Source organism: Sapajus apella, unplaced genomic scaffold (genome assembly GCF_009761245.1).
Source record: "Sapajus apella isolate SASKATOON/1434 unplaced genomic scaffold, GSC_monkey_1.0 scaffold126, whole genome shotgun sequence".
NCBI classification, from domain to species: domain Eukaryota; kingdom Metazoa; phylum Chordata; class Mammalia; order Primates; family Cebidae; genus Sapajus; species Sapajus apella.
Window position 1 is genome coordinate 4,042,143 of NW_022437066.1, and position 18,863 is coordinate 4,061,005.

The 18,863-nt window shown below is 56.8% G+C and overlaps 1 protein-coding gene across 6 annotated transcripts in view; it reads left to right on the forward strand.

The window, feature by feature from the left end:
* The window catches only part of VAV2 (vav guanine nucleotide exchange factor 2), a 223,927-nt gene that overhangs the window by 114,772 nt on the left and 90,292 nt on the right, over positions 1-18,863 (forward strand). For all 6 annotated transcript variants that reach the window (XM_032261960.1, XM_032261958.1, XM_032261956.1 and 3 more), the window contains exon 3: positions 4,225-4,283. In XM_032261960.1, the coding sequence (XP_032117851.1) occupies positions 4,225-4,283 (59 nt within the window). The remainder of the gene's footprint in view (positions 1-4,224; positions 4,284-18,863) is intronic.

The following is an 18,863-nucleotide window of genomic DNA, read 5'->3' on the forward strand; positions in this document are numbered from 1 at the left end:
ATGCAGTCAATGAGAGAGAATTTCTATTCTTGGAAAAAAGGAACAGAATGCAAAAGAAAAGAGAAAATGAGCAAACAGGCAGCATGCAAAGAACAGATGGACTTTGAGAAAAGGACTAAATCGAAATTCTCAAAATGCAAATTGAGGTTGTTGAAATGAAAAACTCAGTATGTGTCTTAAATAGTAGTCTAGGTGGAGCTGAAGGGAGAATTAATGAATCAGAAGATAGAACTGAGGAAGTCACTAAGGTGACAGCACAGAGGGATGAAATTACAGGAGGTGTGAAAAAGAAGTGAGGCAGAAGATACAGAGAGAAAGTGCAGAAGGTACACTAGAGACCAGGATGAGGTCACTTGTGAATAGCTGGACGTCTGGGTTCTTTCTAGAAGCCCATGCAAGATCAGGTGATTGTGTGATGATGAATCTGCAGGTTTCCTTCTTCTTCTTGGCCCTGACTTGAGTTTTTATTGTGGGTATTTAACTTGCAAGTACTTTGAGCATGGCACCTCTGTCCTCAGTTTGGAAACTTGGTGCAGTAAAGTAAAAGTGATGAGTCTTTTTGCTGAAGGACCTGTCATGTGGAATTTTCAGTGTCTGGGCTCTGGGGTCACTGAGGCTTTCTATCATCCTCTGCTGAACCTGCAGTGTGGAGCTTTGTATTTATGGTCACTGTCATCTTAGGTGGAGTTGTAGCTGATGGGCCTATAACGTGAAGACATTGGAGATAAATCATTCAGCAAAGCCAGCTTAGTTCCTACTCTGGAGGAGCTCACAGACCGCATCCCCTTCCCTGCGTCCTACCTGACCCCTCTGCTTCTCCATCCAGTGTGGAGAGGCTTTAGGGATCCTGGCTCTGTGAGACACCCACAAGTGGACAGTCAGTACATGCTCCTGGCCTCCTGCAGACTCTGACCCAGTCTGTGGCATTACCTGTCTGGCCAGTCCTTAGGGGACAGAGGGCCCCAGCCGGCCTGCATATCCCGCCATGTGGGCCCTGAACTATAAATGCAGGTTCCCAGGCCCCAGAGCCTGGGGACGGGGTGGGGCCTGGGGTGTGTCTTTTAAAAGCGCCGCCTTTAAAAGGCTTTGCTTTGGCTGTGTGGAGGCTGACGGGCTGTCTGCGTCTGGGAACCTGAGGTCAGAGCAGGCCGTGGTTGGGTGTGGATGGAGCCAGGGCTGCCATTCAGGATCCAGACCCCACCACCACAGCCCGCCCTCTGGGCTTTCCGATCCCCACCTCTTTCCTCGGTGAGTCCCGTTGAGCACGGCCTGTGTGAGGCCTGGACTTCAGTGAACTGCGTAGAAGGCTGAAGCTTTGGAGGCTGGCGGTGCAGGTGGGCTCCCCAGCAGGCCTGGGCCTTTCGAGGGGCACGTCTTTCCCTGTTCCCTGTCCCTGTGCACTCACACCCGTTTCCTCCTGCCCCTGGCTGTCTGTGGGGAGGGAGGGAAGAGAGAGAGGGAAGTGTGTCTTCATTCGCTTGTTACCTGGGACTCAGAACAGACAAGGTAATAAAAGTAGGAAAATGTCATCCTTTGGCATTTGGGCTGTCAGAAGAGTCGGCTGGGGCTGTGGGCTAAGGGGTGTTTGATCATCGCCCAAGAGCCGGGCCCCTGGGGACACCCAGCTCTCTGTCCTGGGAGTGGGTGGGCGTGGCCAGAGGCGCCCTGGGAGCCACCGTGGGGGCTCCCTTGCCCTGCAGGGAAGAGCTTCTGATCCTAACCTTTTAGGTCGGTGGGTTTCACCTGCCCTGGGTCGTGGGTCACTGGGGTGTGGTCCCCCATGGTGGGCCCCCGAGCTTCCCCCTGTCCCCAGTGCCAGCCCGGAACCCTGAAGTTCAGGCAGATGGAGGGACGGGACTGCTCCAGCTTAGCTGGCCATGCTTCACCTGTTGAAGGAGCTGTCCCATCTGATGCTGCAGGCACTCCAGAGCCCTTCAGAGGCCCCTCGAGACACAGTCATCTTGTGGCAATTTGGCCCAAGCTCGGGGCTGAGGCTGCTATGGTCATAAGCAGCTGTAGAAATGTCCACAGGAGCCACTGATATGTGGACGCAGGAGACCCGTGTTGTGGCCCTTGCTGGCTCCCCTGCCCACACCTCCTCTCTGTCTCTGGTTCCATCTGCATGACCTGACCTGGGGCCTTTGCGCCAATTCCAGGTGGACGAACAGGTTCTCCTGTGTCATCGTCAACCGAACGCCCACACCTCCTTCGGGCTCCGTGGAGGAGGCTCTGAGCCTGGGGCGGCTCCTCCGAGGAGTTGATTAGCTGTGTCTGCCTCGGAGGTGTGTGAGGAGCCTTGAATGGCCTGTGGTTGCCAAACGCTTTGAGAGCTAACGTTCTTCCAAAGAACTGTAAGGACATACAGCAATGTTGCTTTAATTTTTTTTTTTTTTTTTGAGATGGGGTTTCACCATTTTGGCCAGGATAGTCTCGATCTCTTGACCTCATGATCCGCCCACCTCGGCCTCCCAAAGTGCTGGGATTATGGGCATGAGCCACCACACCTGGCCCTATTGTTTTAATTTTTGTTTTCCCTAAATGTTTAGAGCTCTTGAAAGCCAAAAATGCCTGCCGAGCCAAGTTGCTCATTCTTTGTGAAAGGCCCCTTGTAGCTCTGGCATGGGAGTGCGGCGGGGCCAGCCGCAGAATCGGCCCCTTGAGTCTCGTCTGCGGAAGCACAGGAGAACCCTGTGCCTCCATGGCTGCAGCTTCGCGAGGCCAGCCCGGAATCACCAGCACGTGCAGGACAGCACACAGCGCCAGCTCGGGGCCAAACCTGCCAGCTTGCCAGGCCCTGTGCTTCATTTTCTTTCCTCTCTCCCTTTTGAAAATTGCTGCTGGAAGCAGAACAGCCTGAAAGGAAGCCTGGGCTGGGGGTGCGCCCGGCTGGGGGTTTTGGGCAAGTGACCGAGCCTCGGTTTTCCTGTCTAGCAAATGTGCACCTCGGGACGGCCCTGTGGGGTTCCTGGTGTGCGGCTCACAGAGCGCTCTCTGGGCTCCGTTCTGAGGATGCCAGCGCCCATGGAGGGTGTCTGTGGATTCAGAACGTGGCCGTCGTGGGCCTTGTTCCCCACCCCCAGACACACACATACACACATGCACACACGGCCGTGTGGACATGCAGTGTACACACAGACTCAGAGCACATGCAAGCAACATGCACACATGACTACACACATGCACATACACACACGTGAACTTTCACACCAACTCACATGTGTACTCAGCGTGGTCTCGAAGTCGAGGCTGCGTCTCCCTCCAAGGGGCTCCAGCCTGGAGCGCAGGAGCACCATTAATCCTGTGAATTGTGATAGCTTCCTGCCCTTCTCGTGTGTGACAACCTGTGGGCCAGCCACCTCCCTGTCCCCGCCCCGGGTTCCCCATATTCATCTGCAGAGCCTCTTGCCCTGTCCCTGGCCCACCTGTCCTTTTGCAGACCCGTGGAGTAGCTGTGTGGGCTTTCCATGCCGGGAGACGGGGGAGTCCCACCTATCCAGGGCTGGCATACGTCACGGGGCAGGCCGGTTATGGGGAGCAGAGGGAGGAGGATCAGCTACTGCTCCTCGCCAAGCCTTCCTCTTGACTGGTCTGCTGGCCAGGGGAGACAAGGAGAGATCCTGTCATGCCGCTATGCACCTAAAGCTCCTGTCCTGTGTCACAAGCCCTCCATAGAGCCAGGTGCCTGTTTAAATGTCATGGAGCAGGGAGGGCTGGAAGGGAAGCAGGCACTGCCCTGGGACATCTGCGTGGTGCCCTGGCTGCTGGGTGACTTTGGGCAAGTCACTTGACCTTTCTGGGCTCCCGTTGCTCCTTCTCTAAAGGTTGGCACCTAGTGTGAACATGAGCTGTAATTAGTCACACGGTACCTTGCAGAATAGCAGCAGGGAATGAGTGAGCCCTTTGTAAGGGTGGCATCGTGAAGCCCTGTGGCAGTGCCTGACGGGGCAGACCCTTGCTGGGTGAGAAGGCAGCTCAGGAGTCGTTAACATCAAGGCCACAGGAGCCAGGAGGGCAGCAGTGCCCAGCACATACCAGCGCATCCAAATGACAAGTTTGGCACAGCAAATACAAAACAAGTATCTAGCCTCCAAAAAGCTGCGCCGTGTTCTCCCCCAGATGCCATGTGCTTAGTTAACAGTTCTTGACGTCCTGCAGGACGCCGCCTCCCAGTTCTGTGTCTGTTTCCTTGTGAAATTTCAGGAATGTCTTTCTTGTGTCCCCCAGGTCATCTCTGCGGTGTCGAGGCTCTCGCTGCACAGCGTCGCGCAGAACAAAGGAATCAGGTGAGCTCTCTGAGCGCGCCGCCAAGGCCAGGTCCTTTCATCTCCGTCCACACCAGCCTGCTTGTCACCGAGACTGGGGTTGAAGCAGGTGCCCTCTGCCTGTGCCTTTATTGCACATTTGCAGCGTGCTGTCACGTCGCCTGTTGGCGGTGGGAGAGACTGGTGTGGGGGACGGAAGGGGGGTCTTCAGCTCACACCGGGGAAATCTTGCAAGCATGTTACTGACAGCTGCAAAATCTCTTTCGATTTGGGTAATAAGATCAGCAAATTAATCCTTTCCCAGATCATTGCCCACCTAAATTCACTCTCCACACATCAGAACCGGGGGCTCTGGTGAGCACGAGGTAGCTGGGTCTGTTTGCAGGGGTGGGCTGGAGCGGGGGGGGACTTGCCTGGCTGTGGGGCTGGGGGTCTCTGTGCGGGGCATCTGGACAAGCCACACCCAAGGACTTTCTCCACTCTCCGTTTATTCTGCTTGGACTGCAAAGTTCAGCCCCAGAGAGTCCCATGACCCCTGTGATCTGGCCTCCTGCCTCTGACTTTTGGAGCACTCGGGCGTCTGTGAGACCAGAGAGTGGCCCATATGAGAACTGGTCACTGTAGATTCTGACCCACAGATTGAGGTCAGGGAGACCAGGTTCCCGACTGGGTGGGGTCATGTGTCTGGGAGGCCCTTGGGAGGACAGGGGCCAGCAGGGTGAGAAGGCTGGGAGGGCAGAGAGATCCCGTCCTCTGAGAGCAGAGGGGATACGGCCACATCTGGGCACAGGTGATGTCATGAGGGTGCCCAGACTTTGGGAAGGGGCCTCACCCTGACGTGACCCGTGGGGGTTGCTGTGTGTGCCTGCAGGCTGGGGGGCCCAGGAGGATGGTGCTGGAGCATCATCATCGCATCAGATGAGTAACCTGATTCTGTTTGTGGGGAGGCAGGTGGCCCAGCCTGGCATTGGCCGGTCCTGCTGCAGGTGCCCACAGCTGTGTCCCCACTCCTGCTGCAGACTAAACACAGGCCTTGCCCACAGCTGTGCCCGTGTCAGACTCTGGATACCCCTGCCCCCTTGAGCGTGAGGTGCCCCGTCTGCAGCTCTGAGGGCCTGTTTCCCTAGGGGTTTGCAGGTGGCAAGGGGAGCCCACTGGTGGCTTCGAGGGTGGTAAGGACCGTGGAAAGGGCTGGGCCTGCCTCTGTCTTGGGTGTGTGTCCTGCTGTCTGATGAGTGGGGAGGCCCTTTGAGGCCCGGGGTGGGCACCCTCCCTCCTGGCCACCCCCTCCCTCCCCTCCCTCTCTGGCCCCTCCACCCAGCCAGCCCCAGAGGACACTGTCGGTGCTTCATGTCACCCCTCCCAGGACGGGCAGAGCAGTCTCCCCAGGGCTCTGCTTGCTGGCCCTGGCCCTGGAGCTGGCAGATGTAGAGGGAAACCTGCCCTCTTCCCTCTGAGGTTGGAGAACTGCCCAGGCAGTGTGTGGGCACAGTGGCCCCCTGGACTGGGATTGCAGACCCCAGCCCTGAAGGCTGCTGCCCCATGGGAGACCCGAGTGGAGGCGTGAAGAGCCGGGGCTGCATGTGGGTGGCCCCCCGCTCTGAGGCCGGCGTCCTGGTTAGCTGTGGGCCTCACACCGGAGGTGTCTCCTGAGCCTCCCTTTTGACAGCGAGATGGGGATAGACACTGGGGGTGTGTGTCGGATTTGAGGTGAGACCTGTAAATCCCCGGGCTCTGTCCCGGCCCAGAGAAGGGCTCACTGTGCTCAGTGACAGTCGCACGGTGTGTGTGGCATTCCCAAGACCATCCTCAGGTTCTCAGATTCACCAGGAGAAGCCATTAGGGCGACAGAGAAAGATCTAGACTCAAATCAGCAAAAGGCCCTGGGTGGAGCCTTTCCGGCTGTCCTCCCCCATGGAGCCTTCTGCACAGTGCTTAGCTGTCCCAGCAGCAGGGTGTGACAGCAGGCACACGTGGCAGCAGGCACAGGACATCGCCAGGCACAGAAGCCCCCCCCAAGCCCTGGAGTGCAGGTCTGCGTCGGTGGCCGATGTGGTCAGGGATGCCTCTGAGACCCACCTTGGTTACGCCGTCCCCAACCCCTCCAGAGGCCACACTGATCCTGCGCTGCCCACAGCCGACCGTAAACCACATCACGAGCATCCACCGCGTGGCCCAGGGCCCCACGCATACAGAGACGGTCTCCTGGGGAGGGCTTATCCGGCACACACCCCAGGGCTGAGAGGTTAGAGGTCACCTCCTAGGAGCTGAGCAAGAGCCAGTCTTTTCTTTGGCGTGTGGACGGGTTGAGTACCCCAAGTCTGCTGAGTTACTGCTTTCTGCACGCAGACCAGGCCGACGTGAGGGAGGAAGGGGAGGTGTTTGCAGGCTGAAGGGAAGGGCTCCTGGGCGCAGGGCGGGGCTTCATAGGAGACTCTGCGGGGCCCCCCCCCCCCGGGGCCTGGCTTTCCTGCCCCGCTTCTCCTCTGCACCCCCCTCCTCTGAGCCCCACTCTGGGACTTTTCCTGGGTCCTTTCCCTCTGCAGCCCTCGGGGTTGAGTGTAGGACTCCACCGGTTCCCATGCTCACCCGAGAGTTTGGGAGACAGGTGACAGGCCACCCTCCCAGGCAGCCCTGCTTGGCGGCTGAGTCTGAGCAATGTCCCACCTTGCTCCAGATGAGCGGAGATTTCCACGGGGAATGGAACATTCTGGGGGTAGCCACCAGCATTTCACAAGACACTAAGTGTTTCATTTCCAGCATTTTGTAGCGTTAGTAATTAGCAAAAGGTTTTAGTTTAGCGAAACCCTTTCCTCCTGGAAAACTCACAAACCAAGCTCACATCCCTGAAGAACCTCTCCCTCGTTTCGTGTCTGGGTAGGAACCCGATGTGCTCCTTTAAAAAATCATTTTCACAACCCTTGCACTTTGCATAATGAGCTGATTTTCCGTAAAAGCCCCAATTATACTTCTCAGAGGCTGATGAATTGGAGACTTAATCTAAGAATCCTGCCCTGGTGCCAGCTGGGGGATCAAACATGCCGGGATGTGGGGGGTGAGGGGGAGGGTTGTGGTTGTGGAGTGGGAGAGGGGTTTGTGGAAGGCACCAGCAAGGCACGTGGGGTTGTGGATTTGCTGTGGCCAGAGCTAGTCCTCCAGATTGGGGGCATTCTAATTTGGGGCCATCACAGCTCTGAATGGCTGGGAGGGAGGACACGGTGAAGAATAGGACTCGCTGAGAAGGAAGCCGAAAGATGTCCTCAGCCTGGGAGGTCAGGGCCCATGAAGGAAACCTCCAGCAGCCCAATGACCCTGGACGGGGATGCTCTTGGAACCTTTGTCTCTTCTTCTGTAGCTGGGAGCATGGCCCTGCCTCGTGGGGTTGCTGTGCGTCTGTGCACCGTGTAGCACGTGGTCCTCAGTGAAGGCCCCTGCCTGCTAGGTTGATGTCCTGAGCCCCAAACCCCAAGAGTGTGACAAGGAAAAGGGTTTTTGCAGATATAAATACGAATAATTGTAAGAGGGAGGCAGGAAGGTCAGAGTCAGAAAAAGGAGTTGTGACGGCAAAGGCAGAATTAAGAGTGATGGGGCTGTGGGCCAAGGAATGCAGGCAGCTTCGGAAGCTGGAAAAGGCAAGGGACAGGTTCTCTCTGGCGCCTCCCGAGAGGGATCAGCCCCTTGACACCTTGACGCCAGCCTCTAAGACCCACTCCAGACTTCTGACTCCCTGAACTGTAAGAGTCTGTGTTGCTTGAAGCCACCAACTCTGCAACTCTCTGGTGATCTATTAGAGCAGACGCAGAGCCCCCGGAATGGCAGGGAGGCTGCCTGAAGGCCCAGCTGGGTGGCATATCTTGGCACATACCAGCATGGTGTTCCCATCAGGGGCATATGCCAGCATGGGGTCCTGGCGGGGAGCTCGGCTCTGGCTCCTCCCTGGGCTGGACTCCTGGCTTTGATTGTCTCTTCCTGGCCTAGCCCTGCCACCCTCTCTTCTGCTTTCTGACTTTTAAAAATTGAGATACATTCATACCACGTACATGTGACCCTTTGAAAGTACACAGTTCAGTGGCATTTAGCACATTCACAATGTTGTGCAACCACCACCTTTATCTGCTTTCGAAACAACTTCACACCCCAGAAAGAAACCTGTCCCCATGCGCAGTCACCGTCCTCCCCGGCCTCCGGCGGCGCCCAGCCTGCTTTCTGCCTGTGCGTTTGCCCTTCCTGGTTCGTGTCCATGGAGCCGTGCAGGGTGCGCCTTTCGCGCATGGCTTATCTCCACATCGTGCTGCCACGGTTCGCCACCCGCAGCCGGTCAGCACGTCATTCCTCTTCATGGCTGCGAAACATTCCATCGTGTCGCCGGGCTGTGTTTGGTATACCGTTTTTCATGTGATGAACCTTTGGCCCGTTCCCACCTGGTGGCTCCTGTGAATAGCGTCGCTGAGATGGCTTCAAGGCAGGGGACAGGGGTCAGGCTGAGGTTGGAGCGAGAGAAACCGGAAGTCAGCTGGAACTTGCTGCTTCAATTTGAAGTGAATTCTCAGAATATCAGACACACCCGTATGGAATCTAAGCACAACAAAACACGAGGAACTGGAAGCGGTGGGCTGGCATTTCGTTATGGCTTTGAGAACCCGCCCTCGGGTCTCCCCATGTGCAGGGGGAGCTGGTGGCAGGCTTTATCCTGGAGCCCTGGGCAATGAGATCTAAGATGCAGCTCATGCTGGAGAGGCTGGGTGCCCTCCTGGGGTGCAGAGGCGGCGTGCAGAGACTTTCCTTTTAGCCTTTGCTCCTGCGGTGGCCGGGAGAGCACTGGAACCCACTTCCTTGCTGGGCGGCTCAGATATAAAGTCTGTTTGTTTAGCGGTGAGGGCTGTGTCCTTGACTTCCACCCCCAAACCTGGTTTTGCCTTTCTGAATCACCTACAAAGTACCAAATACCTCTCAAGTGAGACACCTCAGCCAGAGGCTCCGTGAATGGGCCCTGGTGGACTCTGCAGCCCCCCCGCCTCTGTGAACCAATGTGCTACCGCTGTGCACGCTCTGAGCCAAGGTGAAGGGTCCGCATGCCAACACTGTGTCCTGCCCTGAGTGTCCGGGGCTTTTCTCCCCTGAGTCTCTCTGTATTTGAAGACGTTGCTGTGGCTCCTGTCGTCTTCTCGCGGGCACAGTTCTCCCCGTTCTCTCCCATCCGGCGGTCTGGTGCCCCCTTTCCCATCTGGTGCTGCCTGGTCAGTTCCAGGTAATTGGGCTCAGAGCAGGTAGGAATGGGAGGTGGCAGTTGTCATGCGCTGAGCAGCCCATCCCGCCAGCAGGATGGGTTTAATTGTCCCACCTGGTGACATCAAACGTCCCGGCCACCTGTCCTCAGTGGGTCTGCTGTGCGTGGACAGGATGACATGTGAGTCCCCAGGCCAGCCTAATTGGAGATTCTTTTTTTCCTTTTCTTTCCTTTCATTACGATAATGGATTCAACCTCCTCTGCTTAGGGAGTGGGAGGGGAGTAATTGAGTAATTGGAAGACACTAAACTCCTTCCCTGGGAGGGGAGGTCAGAAGAGGCCACCTTTGGATTGCTGGGCTTTGAGGCTGGGGTCTGGCCCCTCAGCGGCCAGCTCTCCAGAGGGTAGGCTCGAGTCACCAGCTGGCCTGCTCCATCAATCTGGCACCTGTTCCACACCCCAGGCCCCTGTTGCCCTGGTCAGTAGCCCAAGCCAGGGGCAACTCGGTGAGGAATAGCCTCGGGCAGGCCCCGTGCTCCGGCCTGGAGCCATCGATGCCTCGTTCCCGCCACTGCTCCTCCTCTGCACCCGTTCAGCCGTGGCTGGGGCCTCCGAGTTTAGACGGAACAAACTGTGTGAGATGGTGCATGTGTATAGGTGTGTGCATATATGTGCACGTGCGCAGGGGTGCATGTGTACAGGTGCATATGGGTGTGTGTATATATGTGCATGTGCATATGAATCTGTGTGCATGTGGGTGTGCATATGAATGTGGGTGTGTATGTGCATATGGGTGCCTGTGTGTGTGTGTAGATGAGTGTGTGTGTGTGTGTGCAGGTGCACGTGGATGTGTGTGCTCGTGTGCCCACACACATATCTGCACTGGGAGCTCCTGGCAGGCCTGGGTCTTGCTCATTTCCATATCCCAGCATCTCCACCAGTTGCGTCTGAATGTAGGGATCATGCAGGCAGAGCAGCCCGTGCCGGCGTGTTTTGGATGCTCCCTGGGGCTTGGTTGCAGGTTCTCCAGGGCTGGCGCTCCTCATGGTGAAGAAGGCGGGTGAAAGGAGGGTGCTCGACTGTTCTGTCTGGGGAGTATTGGCGTGGGGAGGGAGAGTCCAGGGCGCTCAGGCCTGGCTTGGTTTCTTTTGGTTTAGGGATGCCAGTGCTGATGTGGCAGCGAGGCTGGTGACAGAGCTGACCCTGGGTGGGGAAGGGCTTTGGTGCAGCAGAGGGGCGAGGCGGGTTGGGTTGGCCTTAGTGCAGGGTGATGTGGACCCTGCTCGGCTGCTCCCTGCCCCGCTCCAGCCTTTGGGTGCTTGTCAGATGGAACCTGCCACACCTGTTGAAGCTGCCGCTGGTGGGTGGGACTCAGAGTGCAGAGAGGGGACATGCAAGGGGTGACGTCAGCAGAGGCTGCTGGGGCAGCACCTCCACAGTTCCTGAGGGCTTCCTTTTCCATGCGCTAGACCTCCACTGGCCCAGTGTTCAGTTCTGCTGCTCGGTGTGGGGCAGCGCTGCACCAAGCCTTCCACTCTCTCTTGGCCGAGGACCCAGTTCCCAGCTTGCTGACCAGTGACCCACACTTCGGAAGAAGTGAGTGGCCCTGGGGCAGAGGGAGGCCACGTCTATAGAGACAGCAGCAGCAGAACACTGACCTTTGCTGTGCTAAAGCCACAGCCTGGCGCACTGGCCACCATAAGTGTGCACCCACAGAGAAGGCTTTGAACCCGTTCCCACTGTCCAAGGCCTGCTGAGGCTTTTACCTGACCACTGAGTGGCTGGTGGCTGGAATCTTAGTCCTGCCATCTACAAGACCTGGGGTGTCATCTGTGAATGGGGTGGCTGTGGTATCTTGTGTGTGGGGTTTTCATAAGGACTGAGTGAGAGACTCGGGTGACTCGCTAGGCCTGGCACGTGGGAAGTGCGTGGCACACATTGGCCAGTATCACCTGGGTTGAGTCTGTGTGCAGCACAGAAATGGCGAGTGGGGCCCAATGGGTCAACAGGGGCTGTGCCCCCGCCCCGCACCCCTAGCTGAGCGGCAGGGTTAGGGAACAGTGGTGTGTCCTCTCTACCACTGCCACCATAAGCGTGATGGTGTGAAGGAGATGGTTTGTTCGGAAATACAGCTAGTGCTCGACTTATGACCACGGTCAGGACCGCGGACCGGTCGTAACACGATTTGGTCGTAAGTTGAGTAGGCTGTATGTACAGTTGAAATGGTGCACGCGGAGATGGTAGTGCTGCCGGAAGCTGGTCCGCACCGTCGAACGCCCAGCTGGGCAACGTTTGCGCTGCCAGACGCGGAGCAGTCGCGGATAGCGATTGTGGTCGTAAAGTCGAATGGTTGTAAGTTGCATAGGTGGTAAGTTGATCAATACCTGTACAGTAACTGGCAGTTTAGTGTGTGGCTGGCCTAGGTGAGCTCCCTCGAGACAGTCGGGAGAAGCAGGGCTGGCAGCCTGGCAGGGGGGCATGAAGAGCCAGCCTGAGCTTCTGCAGTGGGGCAGGGATGTGCCTGCGTCTGTCTTTAAAAGACAAAATGCAGCTGAGTTTCTCTTTGCTCAGCTCCCAGAGCATCACAGCCGCTGTCAGATGAACCTGCTGAGCTGTCATTTGCCCACCGAGAATACTTCTCCGGCTCATCTAATGGGTTTTATTATTGCTTTTTCCCTCCCCTCACTCACTGCTTCCCCTCCCCCACTTCTGCTCTGCCTTCCTTCTTTCCGTCTTTTTATTCTTCTGTCTACCCACTTGTCTACTCATCTACCATCCACTCATCATCTGTCCACGCGTGTATCTACCCACCTGTCTGTTCTTTCATCCGTCCACCTATCCACGCACCCTACAACCCACCCACATACCCGCCAAGCCACCCATCTCCCTGTCCATTCATCAGTCTGTTTGTTCACTCATGTGTGCATCTACCCACCCATCCATCATTTAAGCACCCTGCAACTCAGCAAGCCACCCATCCACCCATCCATTCTTCAGTCTGTCCATTTATCCACTCATCAATCAATCCATCTGTTCACACATTTATCCATCCATACATATATCCTTCTATCACCCATCCATTCATCATCCATCCATCCACTCGTTCATCCATCCATTCATCCATCCATCCATCCACCCATTCATCATTCATCCATCCATCCATCCACTCATTCATCCATCCATTCATCCATCCATCCACTCATTCATCCATCCATTCATCCACCCATCCATCCACCCATTCATCATTCATCCATCCATCCATTCACCCATGCATCCTTCCATCTATCCATCCATTCATCCATCCATCCATCCACCCACCCACCCATCCATCCACCCATTCATCCATCCATTCATCCATCCTTCCATCCATCCTTCCACCATCCATCCATCCATCTACTCACGCACCCACCCATCCATCCCTCCACCCACCCATCCATCCATTCATCCATCTACCCATTCATCCATCCATCCATTTATTCACTCACCCACCTATCCATTTATTCACCCATCTGTTCATCCATTCATTTATCCACCCATCCATCTATCCACCCTTCTATCCATTCCCCTCTGCTCTATTTCACATGGATATCAGGTGATTGGTCTCAGTGTGGTACTCTAGAATCATTAAGGCTGCAACCTCTGTTGGCCAACAGTAATAAGTCCTCTGCTCCCAGCATATAGTAGGCGCAGAACAACATGATATGGATGTGTGAATGAACTGACTTGGTCACGCGGGTGGTGATGAGATGCTGGATCCATTTCTTCTTTTTTTTTTTTTTTTGAGACGGAGTCTCACTCTGTCACCCAGGCTGGAGTGCAGCGGCACCATCTCGGCTCACTGCAGTCTCCACCTCTCGGGTTCAAGTGATTCTTCTGCCTCAGCCTCCTGAGTAGCTGGGATTACAGGTGCATACCACCACGCCCGGCTAATTTTTATATTTTTGGTAGAGACAGGGTTTCACCATGTTGGTCAGACTGGTCTTGAACCCCTGGCCTTGTGATCCACCCACCTCAGCCTCCCAAAGTGCTGGGATTACAGGCGTGAGCCACCACATCCAGCGATGGATCAGTTTCTTACCCCCTGAACCTCAGTATCTTCACGGCCGGTTGGACTTACTGGGTTGTTATGAGGATCCAAAGGTGATGTCTGTAAAGTTGTCAGTGTAGTGCCTGGCACACAGTGGGTCCAAAAGCTGAGAGTCAGGACAAGGAGCAGCTGGCATTCTGTGCCTCAGGTTCCTCATCTGCAAATGGGGATCTCCCAGCACCCACCTGGAAGGCTGCAAGAGTTCAAGGAGGCCCTGTGACCAGACTTTCCATGTGGCACGTGGCAGCAGAGTTGCCTCCTGAGTCCGCGGTGGAGGATCTCCATCTGCATGTGGATCTCCACCTGCTGGGGAACTCGGGAGTCCCCCAAAGCCTACAGAGCCCCAGGGGCATGCCTGTCCATGAAGGTGGCTTTAGAGGATGCTGGAGGGAAACGTGCCTCAGCAGCTGGGTGTCCGCTGCTGGTTTCAGCCCCTGCGCAGCACGCCTGCCCTCTGCCTACTCGGGCAGCTCCGGTGCCTGGAATCTGGGCTCGTTCTTCCTGGCACCATGATGGGGAAAGACATCCTGGGGCACAGACTGGCACATTCACATCAGAAGGACCTTCATTCCCTCCTTGTACAGATGGGGAAACTGAGGCCCAGAGAGCAGCACTTCCCTGAGGTCTCATGAAGCTGACACTCAGCCCAAGGGGTCCGTAGCCATTCATGTGCTTCTTTGTTTGGTCACTCGTTCCTTCATTCATTTCTCATTCTGTTGGTGCCTGGTTATGCCGGGCTGGGGGCCAGGCACTGGGATATAGCAGGCACTGGCTAGCCTTGGGATATGCCTGGTCATGTGGGAGTGGACGCTGGACCTCTGGTCACATGCAGGCGAGCACACTGCAGCCGTTCCTGGGTCCCAGCAGAGCAGGACAGGGCGTGGTGGGTCCCAGACCCAAAGGTTCAGGGTTGAGGGGCTGGCCTGAGGTTGGGAGACTTGGGTTTGAGGCTTGGCTGGGATCCTTGCTGCTGGTGTGACCCTCACCAGGTTCCCTCATCTACAAAGGGAGGTCCACGTGGGCCCGATGGGCAGAGCTGGTGCTGAGGGACCCAACCAGTGAGAGGCAGCCCCAAGCGGTGGTTCTCAAAGTAAGGCCTGAGGACCATGCGTCTGGGCCCGGCTTTCCATCTAGATCCCAGGCAAGCCTGGGGGAAGGGGCTGTATGGGGTGAATGGTGGCCCCCAAAACCTATATCCCCCAGAGCTTGTGAATGGGATTTTATTGGATAAAGGGGTCTTCACAAATGTAATGAAAGTAGGGACCTCTAGATGAGATCATCCTGAATTACCTGGTGGGGCCTCAATCTAATGACAAGTGTCCTTACAAGAACCACACAGAGGAGAGGCACAGGGAGAAGAGGAGAGGGTTGTGTGAAGAGGGAGGCAGAGGTTGCAGTGAGGTAGCCATAAGCCAGGGAACGGGTGGCGCCACCCGGACTAGAAGAGGTAGGAAGGACCCCCCGCCCACCGCCCCACCCCTCCAGAGGGAGCACCGCTCTGCAGCACCTGGCTCTCAGGCTTCTGGGCTCTCGACCTGGAAGAACTGGAGGGAAGATACATGTGTTGTTTTAAGTCCCCATTGGTGGTGCTTGGTCATGCAGCCCCAGGACATGAACACAGCAGGGACATGGGTTTTGCTGCTCAGCCAGCTCTGGGACGCAGGGTTCAGGAGGGGTCCCTTCGTCTTGTCCCTCAGCCACGTCTCCTCAGCCTAGCCCACTTGCATGGCAGAAGCCTGCACTTCCTGGAGGCCAGACCAGCACCCTCACCCTCAACAGCCCTAACCAGTGCTTTTTTTTTTTTTTTGAGATGCATTTTACCTCTTGTCACCCAGGCTAGAGTGCAATGGCGCAATATCAGCTCACCAAAACCTCCGCCTACCGGGTTCTAGCAATTCTCCTGCCTCAGCCTCCCTAGCTGGGATTACAGGCACGCACCACCATGCCCGGGTAATTTTTCATATTTTAGTAGAGATAGGGTTTCACCACGTTGGCTAGGATGGTCTCGATCTCCTGACCTCGTGATTCGCTTCCCCTTGGCCTCCCAGGGTGCTGGGATTATAGGGGCAAGCCACTGTGCCCAGACTAACCAGTGCTTCTTACTGTAGCCCTGGCATCCGAGAGACCTCCTGGCCCAGGAGGAAGCCTGCAGCTGGCGGGGGTTTGAGATTCAGGGACCCCCTCCAGGTAGCAGGGATGGGGGTGAGCCTTCAGGGACAATGGCCTCCTCATTCCCAGTGCCCTGCCCCAAGCATAATAGCACAGTGCTTTCCGGGCAGGAGGAATGTTCCGTGCCTGCTCATTGGCATGAAGTGAAGCCCTTTCCCACTCCTGCTGTTCCCTTTAGGGAGCAAAGATGGTTTTACTCTATACCAAGCAAAACAAACCAAGGCCACCTCTTCAGCAACTGACACCATTAAAAATTTATCTGGGCAGCCGGGTAACATTATCGGCTCATGTTCAGAGACTGAGAAGTGAAGACACATCATGTTCTGTGGTGGGGTTTATACATAAGCAGATGAGATGTGCGGTGATTAAAAATGTCCCTGGATAGAAGATGACGTCTCTGCATGGTGGCGTCTTGGGGGACTATGGTCCTGGAGGCAGGTCGGCAGCGAGCCCCTTCCCACCCGCTGTGCTCCCTGCAGCCCCTCTCACCACTGGAGCAGGGTCTTTAGTAATAACAGGACAGTCCCCCGAATGTCCCCTGTGCTGGCCTCACCATGGCCCTTGTGTATCATGTCCCATGTACTGGCTGCTTGTTTCAGGATGGAAAGAAGGTTCTGCGGTGGGAGCAGCAGGCTCCTGAGTCTTGGTGACTTACGGCAGCAAATGTGTCTCATTCATAGCACTAGCCAACAGCGGTCAGAGGCCGGGCTGTGCTGTGTCATTTTCCTCAAGCTAGACTGACAGATAGTGTCCAGTGGGAACAGGGAGGGTCATCGTGACAGGGCAGCTCCTGCGCCGGCGGCTGCTGCTGCTCGTAAGATGACTTCTGCCCACATCTCCTTGGCCAAACTGAATGCTTGGACCTCACCTGGAGGCAGGAGCAGGGCAGGACTGTCATCTTCCCACGGGGGCGAAACCAGGACATGTGTGCTAGGAGTTCAGCCGGGCACACACTGCTTGACCCTGCTCATCTCTGAGCTTAGGGACCTGTCATCCCCTTTTTACAGATGAGGAAACTGAGACTGAGAAGCCTGAGGTCATGCATTCAGGATGTGGTGGAAACAAACCCAAATGCGGGCCTGGGTGACTGCAGAGCCCGTGCCAGGCTGCCATGGGGTGGGCTGCCAGGGTTTCAGGGGAGCCGGAATGACGTGGGAGCCGGCCTGAGCCCAGAGCTGTCTGCCTCACCCCCAGCTCGTGGCTTGCTTTCCCCAAAGACGCCCAGCCCCACATGAGGTACGTTCCCAGGGGCCCGTGGCCGCCAGCACCGGCCTGGTTTTGAAGGCAGCTCGTAGCGGCGTTTCCACAGGAGAGGACGGAGCCCTGGGATCGGCCATCTGGCGCCCTTGCCTGTCGCCTTCTCCAGCGTTTTGTTCCGCTCTTTCCCTCTTATCTTTATTGAGGCATTGAACTTGTAATTACTGAGAACACTCGCAAGCTGGCCAGTCAACCCAAGAAAAAGAAATGAGAAGGTTCTAGCTCTGAGGACACAAAGGAGCTATGTCCACTCCCATGCCTGTCAGGAAGTTCTGACAGTCCACTCCCACCGTCCTGAATTTTGGGTTTACCCTTCTTTGCTTTGGATCTTTTCATGAAGAGACCCACCCCTGCTGAAGTGGCCTCCTGGGACTGGCTTCCCTCCCTCCCTGTGAGCATCAGCTCAGGTTTTGGCAAGCCACTCTGTGTCCCATCGGCTGCGGTGGCCCTTCTGGAGCTGCCCCTCCACCCTGCGTCATAGCAGCTGTGACCAGGCGTGCACAGGGCTGAGCACCTTCCAGGTGTCAGCTCATTAAATGCTCCTCTTGACCCTAGGAGTCAGGGATTTTCACCCTATTTTGCAGAGGAGGATGCCAAAGCTCCCAGAGGTCACCTCTAGCCCAGGGCCAACCAGCTGGGCAGCGTGGGGCTGGAACTCCATCTGACATCCTCAAGTGGGATCTGCCTGGGAGTCAGGGGGCCTGGGTCCCGGACCCAGCATTGATCCAGGCACGGAGCTGCCGGCAGAGGGTGTTGGGCTCTTTCCACTTGGTTCTTGGTAGGACTGGCCTCCAGCAGCTGAGAAAACCAGCCTCAGGTCTCATCTGCCAACCCTGGGGACAGGAGGGGTTCCACTGCCCCTTTAGGGTTGCTGGTGAGGAGACCGAGGCCGGCTTCTACCCCGTCCAGCACCGAGGTTCCAGCCTTCGGGAAGTGGGGCTGTTCACACTCAGTACTGAGGCACAGTACTGGCTTTGGCCCTAGGTCCCAGCTGGGGTTGGTGGCTGCTGGGTGCTGGGTTTTCTGCTCTTTGGAGAATTCTGTTCGTGGATCCTCCCTTCCCTGAGCACCCACTTGGCGGGAGGGGCAGCTGCAGGACAGGAACCCTGTGTGTCGCCCCGGGTTGGGAATCTGGCATTCTGCGAGCAGGGAGGGTTTGGATGGAACAGGTTTCCCAGGAGGGCAGAGGTGAGGCATGACCAGTTCTGACTGAAACTCAAGACCATGGGCCTGAGACTCCAAGGTGGGCAGTTGGGGGTCTGGACAGCTGGCCCTCGCCCAGCCCCACCTGCCCAGGGCCGGCGCCACCAACAGGGGTCAAGGCCCAATTCTCTGCGGCAAAGTGGTCCAGCCAAGCCCATCCCCTCAGGGCTACTGTGGGAGACCTGGGCTCCGTCCTCGTCCTCACACTTGCTGGGAACCCCTGCCCAGTGGCCTGGTGACCAGAGCACTGGAGCTGACAAGTTGCGCTCTCTTGTCCCTGCCGCCCGTCAGTCAGTTGTGTGCACCTACTGTGTGCAGCCCCTCCAAGGCCCAGAGTTCCTGAGGAAACCATCTCAGGGTGGCAGCGGAGGGACGGGGCGGGGGTGGGAGTCCTCGGAGGCAGTGGTCCATGGGCCTCGCTGAGGAGGTCACACCTGGGCTATGTGACCCTGACGGCCATGGGGAGGTCTGGGATGGGGAGGTGTGGATCAGGGAGGTCTGGGGTGGGGAGGTGTGGATCAGGAAGTCTGGGGTGGGGAGGTGTGGATCAGGGAAGTCTGGGGTGGGGAGGGGTGGATCGAGGAAGTCTGGGGCGGGGAGGTGTGGATCAGGGAAGTCTGGGGTGGGGAGGTGTGGATCAGGGAAGTCTGGGGTGGGG